This window comes from Dermacentor andersoni, chromosome 2, assembly GCF_023375885.2.
Source record: "Dermacentor andersoni chromosome 2, qqDerAnde1_hic_scaffold, whole genome shotgun sequence".
NCBI lineage: Eukaryota > Metazoa > Arthropoda > Arachnida > Ixodida > Ixodidae > Dermacentor > Dermacentor andersoni.
The window spans coordinates 249,234,619-249,253,560 of record NC_092815.1 but is presented as its reverse complement, the minus strand read 5'-3'; the positions used below and the strand labels follow the sequence as shown (position 1 = coordinate 249,253,560).

The 18,942-nt window shown below is 49.2% G+C and overlaps 1 protein-coding gene across 1 annotated transcript in view; it reads right to left on the bottom strand.

Annotated features, from left to right (window-relative positions):
• Window positions 1-3,175: 3,175 nt before the first annotated feature.
• The window catches only part of LOC126539679 (uncharacterized), a 141,448-nt gene continuing 125,681 nt past the window's right edge, over window positions 3,176-18,942 (bottom strand). Inside the window, exons 2-4 of the mRNA XM_050186536.2 lie at window positions 8,753-8,897; window positions 5,066-5,313; window positions 3,176-3,183 (exon numbers count right to left, since the gene is read on the bottom strand). Of these exons, the coding sequence (XP_050042493.2) occupies window positions 3,176-3,183; window positions 5,066-5,313; window positions 8,753-8,897 (401 nt within the window). The remainder of the gene's footprint in view (window positions 3,184-5,065; window positions 5,314-8,752; window positions 8,898-18,942) is intronic.

Here is an 18,942-nt window from a genome sequence, read left to right as displayed (position 1 = left end):
GTGAAGTGCAGACTATGTTAGAAGCAATGCTGCCATGCGACAACATCGATCACCTCGATCTCGCCCAAGATGCCGAGCTCTTCGTGCAACGTGCGGAAGAAGCCTGTCAGCTTGCCCGTGTGCACATAAAGAAACAACAGAGCATCGATGCGCAACGTTACAATCTCCGCCATCGACAAGTCGAGTTCCAACCTGGCGATCAAGTTTTGGACTGGACTCCCGTGCGCCGAAAAGGACTATCCGAGAAGCTTTCGAGTCGCTACTTCGGACCTTACAAAGTGTTGCAGCGAATTAGTGACGTGAATTACGAAATCCTTCCTGACGGAAGCTAGTCTCCCCGACGTCGACAGCCACAATCTGAGATTGTGCACGTTGTGCGGTTGAAACCGTACTATAGCCCCTAAAATTGGACGTTTTCAGCCGCTTGGGTTAGTTTTTGTTGTTGCTCGTCCCTCAGTGCCTTGTGACTATATCGCACACCACAGTGATTGTGACTATAGCCTATGTGTTCGTCCTAGGCCATCTCGGCGCTCTCACGTCAAGCCTATGTATGTTTTCTTTCCTTTATTTATTTATTTATTTTGAAGAGGGTGTAGTGCCACATGGTGTGGCACAGCAAGGGGACTGAAGAAGAGGAGAACGAGGTTCGTCTCGGCATCGCGCGCGAACGGTTACGTTTCGTGAAGTACAAACGCATGGATCCCCACTCAGCGTGTATACTTCAGCAGGTTATACGAGACAATATGTTGCATGCCTTAGCTAACGCAAAACCGGAGAGGTGACGTCACTGCCGGTTGTCACCTTCGGACGGATACTGGTTATTGTACACATCCAATGAGGTCCACTATTACGGAAGTTATCGAATGGCAAACCAAAATATCGCAGCGGAGACTGATTCCAATGAATATTTGTGAGAACAGAGGGAATCAGCTAGACAGAGGGAGTCATGGCTAGGCAAATACCTCTGCTTTTACCGCAATATACACTAGCTCCTTCAGTTTCACAGAAACAGATGGTATTGTTTATTGCTTCTGTGATACTGGGCCTATTTATCGATGCAAAAGAACGCACTGTCATCCGCATAAGCTAGCACTTTAATTTTCTCGTCTGCGTACCTCTATCACTTATTGCTTGAGTCGCAAAGCACGCTTGAATAAAGCGAGTGCAATTATATACGAACAATAAAGAAGAGAACCGACAACCCTGACGAACGGGTGACTGTACCTGTATTGTATGTGACAGGGTACGGTTGATAATTAACCTTATAGTGCAGTGTTTGCAACCAAGTCTTACATCATTGTATAATAAATGTCCTGAATGAAGGTGACCCAATAGTCTGAACAAAAAATCCACGCCAACGCTAGCAAGCCCTATAAGTACGTCCTAGCGAGCGAAGAGACGCGCGACAAAATGTGTGCGCTGCGTAGAGCCTATGCGGGTACATTTTCCATTTCAGTTACATAGTATTGCACAAACAAAGAGTTCCATGTACCAGATGCACAGGTAGCGGTACAAGACAGGTCGGAAGGCTTAGGGAAAAACAGAATTTCAAGATGTGTGGAACAATCTTAGAAAGTATATTATCATCATCATCATCAGCCTGGTTACGCCCACTGCAGGGCAAAGGCCTCTCCCATACTTCTCCAACTGCCCCGGTCATGTACTAATTGTGGCCATGTTGACCCTCCAAACTTCCTAATCTCATCTGCCCACCTAACTTTCTGTCGCCCCCTGCTACGCTTCCCTTCCCTCGGAATCCAGTCTGTAACCCTTAATGACCATCGGTTATCTTCCCTCCTCATTACATGTCCTGCCCATGCCCATTTCTTTTTCTTGATTTCAACTAAGATGTCATTAACGCGCGTTTGTTCCCTCACCCAATCTGCTCTTTTCTTATCCCTTAATGTTACACCTATCATTCTTCTTTCCATAGCTCGTTGCGTCATCCTCAATTTAAGTAGAACCCTTTTCGTAAGCCTCCAGGTTTCTGCCCCGTACGTGAGTACTGGTAAGACACAGCTGTTATAAACTTTTCTCTTGAGGGATAATGGTAACCTGCTGTTCATGATCTCAGAATGCCTGCCAAATGCACCCCAGCCCATTCTTATTCTTCTGATTATTTCACTCTCATGATCCGGATCAGCAGTCACTACCTGCCTAAGTAGATGTATTCCCTTACCACTTCCAGTGCCTCGCTACCTATCGTAAACTGCTGTTCCCTTCCGAGACTGTTAAACATTACTTTAGTTTCTTGCAGGTTAATTTTTAATCCCACCCTTCTGCTCTACCTCTCCAGGTCAGTGAGCATGCATTGCAGTTGGTCCCCTGAGTTACTAAGCAAGGTAATATCATCAGCGAAGCGCAAGTTACTAAGGTATTCTCCATTTACTCTTATCCCAAATTCTTCCCAATCTAGGCCTCTGAATACCTCCTGTAAACATGCTGTGAATAGCATTGGAGAGATCGTATCTCCCTGCCTGACGCCTTTCTTTATAGGGATTTTGTTGCTTTCTTTATGGAGGACTACAGTGGCTGTGGAGTCGCGACAGATATCTTTCAGTATTTTTGCGTACGGCTCGTCTACACCCTGATTCCGCAGTGCCTCCATGACTGCTGAGGTTTCGACTGAATCAAACGCTTTCTCATAATCAATGAAAGCTATATATAATGGTTGGTTATATTCCGCACATTTCTCTATCACCTGATTGATAGTGTGAATATGATCTATTGTTGAGTAGCCTTTACGGTATCCTGCCTGGTCCTTTGGTTGACGGAAGTCTAAGGTGTTCCTGATTCTATTTGCAATTACCTTAGTAAATACTTTGTAGGCAATGGACAGTAAGCTGATCGGTCTATAATTTTTCAAGTTTTTGGCGTCCCCTTTCTTATGGATTAGGATTATGTTAGCGTTCTTCCAAGATTCCAAGTATATTATGAGCTTGCTTAAATCAGGTACGCTGACTGCGTCACCGCCGCGTTTTCGAGGGCATGCCAATAAATCATCATTATCATTATCATCACATCGTGCCACTTGCGATGGGAAATGCGCGTCGCCTACCGTCTATACGTGCAGCATTTGCATTACAGTTGCACGTTATATGAAGAGGCACCTCATGTAGCGCTGGCATAGGTAGCGGTACAAGGTAGATAGAGAAGTCTTGAGGAAGAAAAAAAGTCACAGGCCTGCGCGGTACAGACAGCACAGTCACAATGTGAGCTGGAGGTGGGGTTCCATAGTAGCTGCATTTTCGGCACCATGCACTACAGGGTCTTCGCGGCAAAGTCTCTTCGCGTCGTTTTCACGAGAAGGACCTAAGTTGTACGCCCGACGTCGATGGCAAGCTGCGGCTTGTGTAGCGGCTTGTCCTGGTCTCTGCACAGCGGTCTGCTGAGCCCGATGTTGCCTGGTTACAGCCGGGCGCGTTGCTCTACGATTCGCTTCTTCAGCTGTGATTCGTATCTTGCGAGGAGGCGCCATAATGTGTACCGAATAATAAACACAGGTATCCGGAGTACGCACATGTAACATCCCTTGACCCTTGGCACAGTACGTTGCTGTTAATGACGATGATAGTGATTGCATCTCTATTCGAAACGGGCTAGTGACAGATGTCCACCTAATCTGCTTGAATGAGCCAGGTCCGGCTATGCACAGCGTATAAGTGGTATATGTGACTGCTACATGTCACGTTACATATTATAGTTTTGTTTCATGTTAGGGATTTCTTTTAGGCGTACTGAAGGTGCAAACGTGTACGAAAAGAGCATTTTTCGATGTTAACAGGCTACGAAACTCGGGCATGGTTAAGCTTCGGCATGGGTTGACTTGAGCGAGGGTTGCTTTCTTGGTCCTCGTTCATATATTGTTATCCAGTTTGCGCTACCGTCATCCAGCGCCTTTGCTTCAACAGGTGTATGTAGCTATGGAGTGCGTAGACTCTGTGCAGCCATATGTAATGCTAAAAACGTAGCGCGCCTTATTGTAGTAGTGAGAGCGCGTAGCTTTGTCAGTCCATATATTTTTAGGCACTGCAAATATATTTTGCGAGGTCAAGATTTTCTTGGCTAGTGTAAATCCTTTTCACTATTGTGAATGGCCTTTATGACTCGAAAGGCTATCGCTGGTATTTTAAACGGGGCATTGTGCGCTGTCGTGCGCGCGTTGATGAGCATGGAAAAGTTTGGGCACGGTCAAACTACGTGGCGCCGGTGAAGAGCACGCAAGTATTTTTCCATTTTCTGCGCGAGTCCTCGTGAATAAAACATGGTGGCTGTGCGTGCTATATATGTTGTATATTTCCGCCTGTACACTATTCGGTATAAACTTCGTCCACGACCGTCCTTTTGTTTTCGTGCTCGCTATTGTCCCCGTGAAAGGAAGTCAGTGTGCTTCACGCCACATTTGGTTGCTCGGCTACGACTGTGTAAACCATAGGTAAATAGTATTGTCACAGCCAAACCACAGAAGACTTCGGTCGATGCTACAGATATTTTATGAAGCTGTACTGGCACCTTCGTCGTTGTCTTTACTGAGCAACCCAACATTCCTAGCATGTTGCACCAAATCCCACCGAGTGGCTGTCAGCTGTATCAAGGTCGTGGCATTACCCTCTCCCTAGAAGCATCGTCTCGATGTGGAACATTTATGCACTGGGGATTGCCACAGTGATATTGTTAAGGAAGAGGTAGACGGTGAGAGAGAAGTAGAGCTTTGCGGTCATCGCGAGTGGTATAGCTTCAACCTAGAGACTTCAAAAAGCCATTGGACAGGCGTGGGCGTTGGGGACGGTGCTTCGTATGTGACCTCGCTGAGTCGTGGAACGATCCTATAAGGTCCAAAGTAGCGGCGAAAAAGTTTCTCCGACCGACCACGCTGGCGTATCAGTGTCCATACCCATACTTTGTCACCCAGTTGATAAGTGACGTCATATCCTATTATAGCAAGCGAAGGCTCAAGCGTGCAAGATGGCCTGATGGATCCTTCAGATTGGTGAGCCAGCACAATGAATGCTGATCTGTCACAACTCGAAAAATAAACGGCCGTACAAATATGGTGGGAACTTACCAATTCCCCACACAACAGCCAAGCATTCCTTCGTAGTGGAATACTTCCTTTCAGCTGGATACACAGTGCGGCTTGCGTACGCAATGACCCGCTCGGCTCCATCGTTCCATCGTACGAGGATGGCTCCAAGGCACACGTTGCTGGCGTCCATGTGCAACTCGGTGTCACTGTCTTCGTCAAAGTGTCCCACAAATGGAGGTGTGCAGACGTGTCTGGAGTTCACAGAAGGCCACTTGTTGGTCCGGCTCCTAGACAAACAGAAAATTATACGTCGTTAACCGTTGGAAATATTCGGCTATCCTGGAAAAGTTATGCACGAAGCTTCTATAACATGCGCAGAGCCCTAAAAAATGGCGGAGTTCTGTTTGTTTGAAGGTGTTGGAAACGAAGCAACAGCATTTGCTTTGTCAGAGTCTGGTCGAATGCCTTCGTAACTGACTACAGGGCCTAAAAATTTCATTTCGTCATATCCGAAATGGCATTTTTCGGGCTTTCACTTCACTTCACTTTATTACCTTAAAGGGCCCCGTGGGTGGGGGTGTTACATAAGGGCATAAGGGCATAAAGGCAGGCCAGCAGTACGAATTGCGTCAAGAACTGCTTGTAAGCGCTGGAGGTACTGCTCAAAAGTTTCTGAAAACACGACTTCATCTAAATAAACAAGGCATAACTGCCACTTGAGACCTGATAGAACCGTGTCCATCATGCGCTGAAAAGTAGCAGGCGCAAAGCACAATCCGAAAGGAAGGACCTTGAATTCGTAGAGTGCGTCAGGCATAATAAATGCCGTTTTCTCACGGTCATGGTCATCAACTTCTATTTGCCAGTGGCCGCTGCGATGGTCCATCGATGAGAAGTATCAGGCATGTCAAAGGCGGTCCAAAGAATGGTCGATGCGCGGAAGGGGATAAACGTCCTTCTTCGTAAAGTTGTTAAGCTTGCGATAGTGAATGGAAGAACGCATTCTACCGACTTTCTTTTTCACCAGATCCGCAGGTCATGCCCATGGATCGTTGGAGGGCTGTATGATGTCATCTGAAAGCATTTGATAGACTTGATTTCGGATGGCGTCTTGTTCTTTACAAGAACCACGCTAGGCACGACGGCGCACGGGTCTTTCATTGGGATTTGTAATAATTCTGTGTTTCATAATACGCGTGTGGTCCGCAAAACAGTCCGCAAAAGTCTGTAAGAGGCTTGGACAAGGTTTGACAAGTTCAGTTCACATTCACAATTTTACTGTTGGCTGCTACGTCACAGTTAGCATCTCCACCTTTGTGTCTTACAGGTACACAAGCAGGAGAGTCACTGACTGGCTCCAAACAGGCGATGGCAATTTGTGGGGCGATGTGCTGGTATTCACGACTGAAATTGGTCACTAAAATCAGCAGTTCGTGACGATAGCTGTAAGATGCCGCGAGCCAAGCAAACCTGTCGAGCCAACAAGATTGACAGATTGTCTTCAGCGATACCGAGATGGGGTGGATCATCCTCGGTTTCTAGGGTGATCAGCGTAGCACTCTGTGGTGGTAAAGTAGCGCAGTCACCCGAAACACGTAACACCGTGGACCGTGGGTGATATTCGTCCGAATGAGTTGCGTGTCCGCTGGAAAAAGTGACAGTCTACTCACGAAGGTTTATGATTGCGCCATACTCCCGAAGAATGTCTATGCCGAGCATGACCTGCCTAAAGCACCCTCCCAGTATAACAAATGAACCGACGAATGTGGCCTCACGAATTTCTGCTCTCGCAGTGCATTTGCCGATCGGCGTAAAAACATCCGGTTCCACGGAGTTTAGGTCCTGGCCACGGTGAGGTCACCGTGCAAAGTGCAGTAGCCAGTTGTCTGCTCATAACGGAATAATCGGCACGAGTATCGACAACAGCCATTACCGGGTGGTTATCTACACGAACTGGTATGTCGGCCGAAACAGGTTCACGGTTATCGAAGGAAAGTGCCGAAGGTACGGAGTCGTCTTTGTCGTCATTGTTATCGTCGTCGTCGAGGTATCGCAGTGGAGGATCTTCCGAAGTGCGTTGGACAGCGGCTCCACCCCCGAAGGTCATTCTTCTTAGTTTTCCCGACTTGGGCTCGTGGGCCGGTTGCCCACGGAAGCATAGAACGTAGTGTTGCTGTTAGGTGACGCCTATCTTTGAGGAAGTGATGATCGTGACTGGCGCCTCTGCGTAGACGAAGATATGGTCGTTGGTAGGCACTATTGAAACGGTGAGAACTGCGCGTACAGCGACGAATGTTGACTGGCCAGATATTGCTGGATTTCCCTCGGACGCTCTCCCTCACGTGGGGAACGAGCGGAGGGCTGGTAGCACTGGAGTCTTATTCTTCGGTAGCAGCAGGCACGGTACAAGTGGCCCGTTTCCCCAAAGTGGAAGCAGAGTGGCTGATACTTAGGTGTGCGTAACACGTTTGACTTGCGCGTATTCATTCGGGGGCTGGTGGACTACTGCTTATTTGTGTGTTAAGCTAGGTCCGGGAAGTGGCACAGCGGTTCTTCAGAATAATGCGCGTTACGTTGGTTCACGGGCTGCGCAAGTAGACCAACTGCTTGCGCAACAATTAGTATGGGGCTGGCTTCAGGTCTGGTTTGCATGAATGGCTGAGTCGCCTGGCGAACTTCTTCGCGGACTTTATCTGTGAGTGATGTTACGGTCGGCTAAAATCGCACTCCCTGTAGTCGATCGAGCTCCTCATGCACTACACTACACAAAAGCTCTCGAAGCACATCTGTGTCACAGGGAAACGAGAGAGAAGATGCTGATCCCAAGCTGATTTGGCGATCGTCTTTTGGCGATCCAAAACTGATTTGGCAAGCATCTTCTTTTTTTGTAATGTAATGGACATTCTATCAGATTTTTAGCCTCCTTCCCTTGTGCGTTTAGTCTTTTTCGCATACCCGATACGGCAAACGATACGGCACACTGCCTATGTGGCTTAAAAGACAACTTGGGAACATTTTCAAAGGACGACATAAATCCCCTATAAATGTTAAACACATACAATGAAGGCATACATCGCCTATTTCAATGGATCTGCGTCGCCTAATTCTTGTTTACATTTTGGCCTATGTTAATATATAGCGGGTACGGAAAACAGTGGAGTAGCAGCGTCAAACGGGCGACGAAATGAATATTGCGCAGCCACCACACACTGACGTCAACGGCGGGACAACCCCGTGATGGCAACGCAGTGACGAGACGATAGAGCGACGCTGACTCATTGCGAAGACCGATGAAGGCGGGGATAACGAAATTCTCATGTTACGAATTCTGACCAATACACTCAATTGCACAAGCCCAATTGGAAATACTTTATGGCTCAGGCACACAAGTGATGGCGACGCAGTGAACAGACGATGGAGTGACGCTGAAGCATTGCGAAGACCGATGAAGGCGGGCATAACAAAATTGACAAGTTGCCAATTATGACCAATATACCCCTATGTCACAAACCCAATTTTAAATGGTTGGTGACTCAGGCTGTTTGATCGACCCCGTACCCCGCCGTGTTTGATTCTCGGCCCCTAGTTAAGCTTACCTTTTTGATGTTTCTGCGTGTGTTCGACATTTCGCGTTGCCCATCATGCCAAAGTTGTCAGTGTGGAGGCTTGTCACTCGTTTTAGTACTCGATAAACCCATATACTCCCAGTTACCCAGTGAACATCACCTGACCCATGGCCTTGTGTCTACGACGCTCCACTGGAATGGATCAGGGTTGGTAGAGGCATCAGCCTGCTGCCGGAGGCTGGCGGGAGCAGTTCGTGTACCGGTGCGCTTGCGGAAGGGCGCGTAGGCCGGGTCAGAGCCTGGAACTGCTTTGAGAAATACCCGCTCTTTTTGACGTATTGCGCAATTTCGTTGGCAGTCTTCCATCCATCGCTGCCACCTTCTTTTTTTTTGTGTAATTGACATTCAATGGCATATTTAGCCACCTTTCTGCAAACATCTTGTCCCTTTCGCATACCCGATGACCCAAGTTGTCTGCTTGCTTCTGCTACTAAGTGTGTGCTGGCTGCCGTCTTGCTGTGCAGACGATACGTTTCTCTGGGGATGTGGCTTAAGAGACAACTTGGCAACATTTTTAAAGGACGACATGAATCCACATTAAATGTAGACGCACTTACAATGGAGGCCTACATCGCCAATTATGTGGACCTGCGTCGCTTAATTCTTGTTTACATTTTGGCCTATGTTTATGTATAACGGCTATTGAAGACAGTGGAATGCCAGCGTCATACGGGCGACGTAATGGACATTATACAGCCAACACACTCTGACGTTAACGGCGGGACAAACGTGTGACGGCAACGCAGTGAGGACATGTTGGAACGAAGATGACTCATTGCGAAGACCGCTGAAGATGTGCATAACAAAATACCCATTTTTCCCATTCTGACCAATACACTCAAGTCCACAAGCCCAATTGGAAATGCTGCACGGCTCAGGCACACAAGTGATGGCGACGCAGTGACGAGACGATGGAGCTACACTGAATCATTGCCAAGAGCGATGAAGGCGAGCATAACAAAATGGCCATGTTGCCAATTCTGACCAATATACCCCGATGTCATTTCCAAATTGTAAATCGTTGGTGACTCAGGTTGTTTGATCGACCCCGTGCCACGCCGTGTTCTATTGTCGGCCTCTAGTTAAGCTTACTTTTTGACGTTTCTTCGTGTGTTCGACACTTCGCGTTGCCCATGATGCCAAAATGTGGAGGCGTGTCACTCGTGCCAGTACTCGATAAACCCATATACGCCCAGCGACCCAGTGAACATCACCTGACCCATGGCGTTGTGTCTAGGAGGCTCGGCTGGTATGGATCAGGGAGGTAGAGGCATCAGCCTGCTGCCGGCGGTTGGCGGGGACCAGTTGGTGTACCGGTGCGCTTGCGAAAAGGCGCGCAGGCCGGGTCAGAGCCTTGAACTGCATTGAGAAATTGTCGCTCTTTTTGACGGATTGCGCAATTTCGGTGGCCATCTCGTTTACATCGCTGCCGCCTTCTTTTTTTCAGTGTTATTGGTACTGTGTGACATTTACAGCCACCTTCCTCTGTGGATCCAGTCCCATTGACATGCGCGTTGACCCAAGTTGTCCGCTGGCTTTGGAACTAAGTGTGTGTTGGCTGCTATCTTGCTCTGCAGACGATAGGGTTCTCTGCGAATGTGGCTTGTGAGAAATCTTGGGAAACATTTTAATGGAGAAACCCACAATTAATGTGAACACACCTAAATGAAGGCTTACGTCGCCGATTTCAATGGATCCGCGGGGCTTTCTTCTTCCTTACGTTTTGGGCTATGTTAATGCATAGGTTGTACTGAAGACTGTTGAATACCAGCATCATGCTGACGACGCAATGAATACCATGGAGCCAACACACGCTGACGTCAACGGCGTGAAACGCGGGTGATGGTGACGCTGTGATGAGACGATCGAACGATGCTGATTCCATGCGAAGACCGAAGAAGTTGGGCGCGTCACAATTCCCAAGTTGCCAATTCTCACCACTGTACCCAATGGCACAAGGCCAATCGGAAATGGCTTATGGCTCAGGCTATTTGTACCACCGCGTGCCACGCTGTGTTGGATTGCAGGCCTTCTGCGCCGCTCATCTTTTTGACGTTTCTTCGTTTGTTCCACAGCTTACGTTGCCGGCCGTGCCGCAATTGTCAGTGTGACGACGTGTCATGCGTGGCTGTTCTCGATAAACACATATACGCCCAACAACCTAGCGAACATCACCTGATCCGTGGCCTTGCGTCTAGGACACTCGGCAGGAATGGATCAGGGAGGTAGAGGCGTCAGCCTGCTGCCGGCGGTTGGCGGGGACCAGCTTGTGTACCGGTGCGTTTGTGAAAGAGCGCGCAGGTCGGGTCAGAGCCCGGAACTGGTTTAAAAAGTGCTCACCCTTTTTGACGGATTGGGAAATTTTGGTGGCAGCCTCGTTTTTGGTCGCTGCTCTCTTCTTTTTTTTTCAATGTTATTGGCATTGCGTGACAGTTTCAGCCACCTTACTCTTTATATCTAGTCCCTTTCACGTGCGCGTTGACCCAAGTTGTCCGCTGGCTTCTGGAACTAAGAGGGTGTTGGCTGCTATGTTGCTCTGCAGACGATAGGGTTCTCTGAGAATGTGGCTCGTGAGACATCTTGGGAAACATTTTAAGGGACAAACCCACAAATAATGTGAACACACCTACAATGAAGGCTTACGTCGCCGATTTCATTGGATCCGCAGGGCATTCTTCTTGCTTACGTTTTGGCCTATGTTAATGTATAAGTTGTACTGAAGGCTGTTGAATACGAGCGTCATGCTGACGACGCAATGAATACCATGGAGCCACCACACGCTGATGTCAACGGCGTGAAACGCGGGTGATGGTGACGCTGTGACGAGACGATCGAACGATGCTGATTCCATACGAAGACCGAAGAAGTTGGGCGCGTCACAATTCCCATGTTGCCAATTCTCACCAATGTACCCAATGGCACAAGGCCAATCGGAAATGGTTTATGGCTCAGGCTATTTGTACGACCGCGTGCCACACCGTGTTGGATTGCCGGCCTTCTGTGCGGGTTATCTTTTGGACGTTTCTTCTTTTGTTCCACACTTTACGTTGCCGGCCGTGCCGCAACTGTCAGTGTGACGACGTGTCATGCGTGGCTGTTCACGATAAACACATATACGCCCAACGACCTAGCGAACATCACCTGATCCGTGGCCTTGCGTCTAGGACACTCGGCAGGAATGGATCAGGGAGGTAGAGGCGTCAGCCTGCTGCCGGCGGTTGGCGGGGACGAGCTTGTGTACCGGTGCGTTTGTGAATGGGCGCGAAGGTCGGGTCAGAGCCCGGAACTGGTTTAAAAAGTGCTCACCCTTTCTGACGGATTGGGAAATTTTGGTGGCAGCCTCGTTTTTGGTCGCTGCCGTCTTCTTTTTTTTTTCAATGTTATTGGCATTGCGTGACATTTTCAGCCACCTTACTCTTTTATCTAGTCCCTTTCACGTGCACGTTGACCCAAGTTGTCCGCTGGCTTCTGGAACTAAGAGTGTGTTGGCTCCTATCTAGCTCTGCAGACGTTAGGGTTCTCTGGCAATGTGGCTTGTCAGACATCTGGAAAAACATTTTAAGGGACAAACTCACAAACAATGTGAACATACCTACAATGAAGGTTTACCTCGCCGACTTCAATGGATCCGCGGTGCATTCTTCTTGCTTACGTTTTGGCCTATGTTAATGTATAGGTTGTACTGAAGGCTGTTGAATACCAGCGTCATGCTGACGACGGAATGAATACCATGGAGCCACCACGCGCTGACGGCAACGGCGTTAAACGCGGATGATGGTGACCCTGTGACGAGACGATCGACCGATGCTGCTTCCATGCGAAGACCGAAGAAGTTGGGCACGTCACAATTCGCAAGTTGCCAATTCTGACCAATGTACGCAATGGCACAAGGCCAATCGGAAATGGTTTATGGCTCAGGCCGTTTGTACGACCGCGTGCCACGCCGTCTTTGATTGCCGCCCTCGTGTGCCGCTTATCGTTTTGACGTTTCTTCGTTTGTTCCACAGTTTACGTTGCCCGCCGTGCCGCAATTGTCAGTGTGGCGACGCGTCATGCGTGTCTGTTCATGATAAACACATATACGCCCAACGACCTAGTGAACATCACCTGATCCGTGGCCTTGTGTCTAGGACACTCGGCAGGAATGGATCAGGGAGGTGAGGCGTCATCCTGCTGCCGGCGGTTGGCGGGGACCAGCTTGTGTACCGGGGCGCTTGTGAAAGTGCGAGCAGGTCAGGTAAGAGCCCGGAACTACTTTCAAAAGTACTCATCCTTTTTGACGGATGGCGAAATTTTGGTGGCAGCCTCGTTTTTGGTCGCTGCCGTCTTCTTTTTTTTCAATGTTATTGGCATTGTGTAACATTTTCAGCCACCTTCCTCTGTGTATCTAGTCCCATTGAAAGTGGCGTAGACCCAAGTTGTCCGCTGGCTTCTGGAACTAAGAGTGTGTTGGCTGCTATCTTGCTTTGCAGACGATAGGGTTCTCTGACAATGTGGCATGTGAGACGTCTGGGGAAACATTTTAAGGGACGAACCCACAATTAATGTGAACACACCTACAATGAACGTTACGTCGCCGATTTCAGTGGATCTGCGGCGCATTCTTCTTGCTTACGTTTTGGCCTAGGTTAATGTATACGTTGTACTGAAGACTGTTGAATACCAGCGTTATGCTGACGACGCAACGAATACCATGGAGCCACCACACGCTGACGGCAACGGCGTTAAACGCGGGTGATGGTGACGCTGTGACGAGACGATCGACCGATGCTGCTTCCATGCGAAGACCGAAAAAGTTGGGCACGTCACAATTGCCAAGTTGCCAATTATGACCAATGTACCCAACGGCACAAGCCCAATCGGAAATGGTTTATGGCTCAGGCCGTTTGTACGACAGCGTGCCAAGCCGTGTTCTATTGCCGGCCTTCTGTGCCGGTTATCTTTTGGACGTTTCTTCTTTTGTTCCTCAGTTTACGTTGCCCGTCGTGTCGCAAATGTCAGTGTGGCGACGTGTCATGCGTGGCTGTTCTGGATAAACACATATACGCCCTACGACCTAGTGAACATCACCTGATCCGTGGCCTTGTGTCTAGGACACTCGGCAGGAATGGATCAGGGAGGTGAGGCGTCAGCCTGCTGCCTGCGGTTGGCGGGGACCAGCTTGTGTACCGAGGCGCTTGTAAAAGGGCGCGCAGGTCAGGTCACAGCCCGGAAATGCTTTGAAAAGTACTCACCATTTTTGACGGATTGCGAAATTTTGGTGGCAGCCTCGTTTTTGATCGCTGCCGTCTTCTTTTTTTCCAATGTTATTGGCATTAAGTGACATTTTCAGCCACCTTCTTCTGCGTATCTAGTCCCATTACCATGCGCGTTGACCCAAGTTGTCCGCTGGCTTCTGGAACTAAGTGTGTGTTGGCTGCTATCTTGCTCTGCAGAAGATAGGGTTCTTTGAGAATGTGGAATGTGAGACATCTTGGGAAACATTTTAAGGGACAAACCCACAAATAATGTGAACACACCTACAATGAAGGCTTACGTCGCCGATTTCATTGGATCCGCAGGGCATTCGTCTTGCTTACGTTTTGGCCTATGTTAATGTATAGGTTGTACTGAAGGCCGTTGAATACGAGCGTCATGCTGACGACGCAATGAATACCATGGAGCCACCACACGCTGATGTCAACGGCGTGAAACGCGGGTGATGGTGACGCTGTGACGAGACGATCGAACGATGCTGTTTCCATGCGAAGACCGAAGAAGTTGTGCGCGTCACAATTCCCAAGTTGCCAATTCTGACCAATGTACCCAATGGCACAAGATCAATCGGAAATGGTTTATGGCTCAGGCCGTTCGTGCGACCGCGTGTCATGCCGTGTTCGATTGCCGGCGTCGTGCGCCGCTTCTCTTTTTGACGTTTCTTCTTTTGTTCCACAGTTTACGTTGCCCGCCGTGCCGCAAATGTTAGTGTGGCGACGTGTCATGCGTGGCTGTTCTCGATAAACTCATATACGCCCAACGACCTAGTGAACATCACCTGATCCGTGGCCTTGTGTCTAGGACACTCGGCAGGAATGGATCAGGGAGGTGAGGCGTCAGCCTGCTGCCGGCGGTTGGCGGGGACCAGCTTGTGTACCAGGGCGCTTGTGAAAGGGCGCGCAGGTCAGGTCACAGCCCGGAACTGCTTTGAAAAGTACTCACCATTTTTGACGGATTGCGAAATTTTGGTGGCAGCCTCGTTTTTGATCGCTGCCGTCTTCTTTTTTTTAAATTTTATTGGCATTGTGTGACATTTTCAGCAACCTTCCTCTGTGTATCTATTCCCTTTCACGTGTGCGTTGACCCAAGTTGTCCGCTGGCTTCTGGAACTAAGAGTGTGTTGGCTCCTATCTAGCTCTGCAGACGATAGGGTTCTCTGGCAATGTGGCTTGTGAGAAATCTGGAAAAACATTTTAAGGGACAAACTCACAAACAATGTGAACACACCTAAAATAAAGGTTTACCTCGCCGATTTCAATGGATCCGCGGCGCATTCTTCTTGCTTACGTTTTGGCCTAGGTTAATGTATAGGTTGTACTGAATACTGTTCAATACCAGCGTCATGCTGACGACGCAATGAATACCATGCAACCACCACACGCTGACGTCAACAGCGTGAAACGCGGGTTATGGTGACGCTGTGACGAGACGATGGAACGATGCTGATTCCATGCGAAGACAGAAGAAGTTGGGCGCGTCACAATTCCCAAGTTGCCAATTCTCACCAATGTACCCAATGGCACAAGGCCAATCGGAAATGGTTTATGGCTCAGGCCGTTTGTACGACCGCGTGCCACGCCGTGTTTGATTGCCGGCCTCGTGTGCCGCTTATCGTTTTGACGTTTCTTCGTTTGTTCCACAGTTTACATTGCTCGCCGTGCCGCAAATGTTAGTGTGGCGACGTGTCATGCGTGGCTGTTCTCGATAAACTCATATACGCCCAACGACCTAGTGAACATCACCTGATCCGTGGCCTTGTGTCTAGGACACTCGGCAGGAATGGATCAGGGAGGTGAGGCGTCAGCCTGCTGCCGACGGTTGGCGGGGACCAGCTTGTGTACCGGGGCGCTTGTGAAAGGGCGCGCAGGTCAGGTCACAGCCCGGAACTGCTTTAAAAAGTACTCACCATTTTTGACGGCTTGCGAAATTTTGGTGGCAGCCTCGTTTTTGGTCGCTGCCGTCTTCTTTTTTTTTCAAAGTATTGGCATTGCGTGACATTTTCAGCACCTTACTCTTTGTATCTAGTCCCTTTCACGTGCACGTTGACCCAAGTTGTCCGCTGGCTTCTGGAAGTAAGAGTGTGTTGGCTCCTATCTAGCTCTGCAGACGATAGGGTTCTCTGGCAATGTGGCTTGTGAGACATCTGGAAAAACATTTGAAGGGACAAACTCACAAACAATGTGAACACACCTAAAATGAAGGTTTACCTCGCCGATTTCACTGGATCCGCGGCGCATTCTTCTTGCTTACGTTTTGGCCTGGGTTAATGTATGGGTTGTACTGAAGACTGTTGAATACCAGCGTCATGCTGACGACGGAATGAATACCATGGAGCCACCACACGCTGCCGTCAACAGCGTGAAACGCGGGTGATGGTGACGCTGTGACGAGACGATCGAACGATGCTGATTCCATGCGAAGACAGAAGAAGTTGTGCGCGTCACAATTCCCAAGTTGCCAATTCTGACCAATGTACCCAATGGCACAAGATCAATCGGAAATGGTTTATGGCTGAGGCCGTTTGTACGACCGCGTGTCACACCGTGTTTGATTGCCGGCCTCGTGTGCCGCTTATCGTTTTGACGTTTCTTCGTTTGTTCCACAGTTTACGTTGCCCGCCGTGCCGCAATTGTCTGTGTGGTGACGCGTCATGCGTGTCTGTTCATGATAAACACATATACGCCCAACGACCTAGTGAACATCACCTGATCCGTGGCCTTGTGTCTAGGACACTCGGCAGGAATGGATCAGGGAGGTGAGGCGTCAGCCTGCTGCCTGCGGTTGGCGGGGACCAGCTTGTGTACCGGGGCGCTTGTGAAAGGGCGCGCAGGTCAGGTCACAGCTCGGAACTGCTTTGAAAAGTACTCACCATTTTTGACGGATTGCGAAATTTTGGTGGCAGCCTCGTTTTTGGTCGCTGCCGTCTTCTTTTTTTTTAAATGTTATTGGCATTGTGTGACATTTTCAGCAACCTTGCTCTGTGTATCTAGTCCCACTAATATGCGCGTTGACCCAAGTTGTCCGCTGGCTTCTGGAACTAAGTGTGCGTTGGCTGCTATCTTGCTCTGCACAGGATAGGGTTCTTTGAGAATGTGGAATTTGAGACATCTTGAGAAAGAATTTATGGGACAAACCCACAAACAATGTGAATACACCTACAATGAAGGCTTATCTCGCCGATTTCAATGGTTACGCGGCGCATTCTTCTTGCTTATGTTTTGGTCTAGGTTAATGCATAGGTTGTACTGAAGACTGTTGAATACCAGCGTCATGCTGACAACGCAATGAATACCATAAAGCCGCCACACGCTGACGTCAACGGCGTGAAACGCGGGTGATGGTGACGCTGTGATGAGACGATCGAACGATGCTGATTCCATGCGAAGACCGAAGAAGTTGGGAGCGTCACAATTCCCAAGTTGCCAATTCTCACCACTGTACCCAATGGCACAAGGCCAATCGGAAATGGCTTATGGCTCAGGCCGTTTGTACGACCGCGGGTCACACCGTGTTCGATTGCCGGCCTCGTGTACCCCTTATCTTTTTGAGCTTTCTTTGTTTCTTCCACAGTTTACGTTGCCCGCCGTGCCGCAATTGTCAGTGTGGCGACGTGTCATGCGTGTCTGTTCATGATAAACACATATATGCCCAACGACCTAGTGAACATCACCTGATCCGTGGCCTTGTGTCTAGGACACTCGGCAGGAATCGGTCAGGGAGGTGAGGCGTCAGCCTGCTGCCGGCGGTTGGCGGGGACAAGCTTGTGTAGCGGGGCGCTTGTGAAAGGGCACGCAGGTCAGGTCACAGCCCGGAACTGCTTTGAAAAGTACTCACCATTTTTGACGGATTGCGAAATTTTGGTGGCAGCCTCGTTTTTGATCGCTGCCGTCTTCTTTTTTTTTAATTTTATTGGCATTGTGTGACATTTTCAGCAACCTTCCTCTGTGTATCTATTCCCTTTCACGTGTGCGTTGACCCAAGTTGTCCGCTGGCTTCTGGAACTAAGAGTGTGTCGGCTCCTATATAGCTCTGCAGACGATGGGGTTCTTTGAGAATGTGGAATGTGAGACATCTTGGGAAAAGATTTATTGGACAAACCCACAAACAATTTGAACACGCCTCCAACATAGGCTTACCTCGCCGATTTCAATGGATCCGCGGCGCATTTTTCTTGCGTACGTTTTGGCCTAGGTTAATGTATAGGTTGTAATGAAGGCTGTTGAATACCAGCGACATGCTGACGACGCAATGAATACCATGGAACCACCACACGCTGACGTCAACGGCGTGAAACGCGGGTGATGGTGACGCTGTGACGAGATGATCGAACGATGCTGATTCCATGCGAAGACCGAAGAAGTTAGGCGCGTCACAATTGCCAAGTTGCCAATTCTGACCAATGTACCCAATGACACAAGGCCAATCGGAAATGGTTTATGGCTCAAGCCGTTTGTGCGAGCGCGTGTCACGCCGTGTTCGATTGCCGGCCTCGTGTGCCGCTTATCTTTTTGACGTTTCTTCGTTTGTTCCACAGTTTACGTTGCCCGCCGTGCCGCAAACGTCAGTGTGGCGACGTGTCATGCGTGGCTGTTCTCGTTAAACACATATACGCCCAACGACCTAGCGAACATCACCTGATCCGTGGCCTTGCGTCTAGGACACTCGGCAGGAATGGATCAGGGAGGTTGAGGCGTCAGCCTGCTGCCGGCGGTTGCGGGGACGAGCTTGTGTACCGGTGCGTTTGTGAAAGGGCGCGCAGGTCGGGTCAGAGCCCGGAACTGGTTTAAAAAGTGCTCACCCTTTCTGACGGATTGGGAAATTTTGGTGGCAGCCTCGTTTTTGGTCGCTGCCGTCTTCTTTTTTTTTCAAAGTATTGGCATTGCGTGACATTTTCAGCCACCTTACTCTTTGTATCTAGTCCCTTTCACGTGCACGTTGACCCAAGTTGTCCGCTGGCTTCTGGAAGTAAGAGTGTGTTGGCTCCTATCTAGCTCTGCAGACGATAGGGTTCTCTGGCAATGTGGCTTGTGAGAC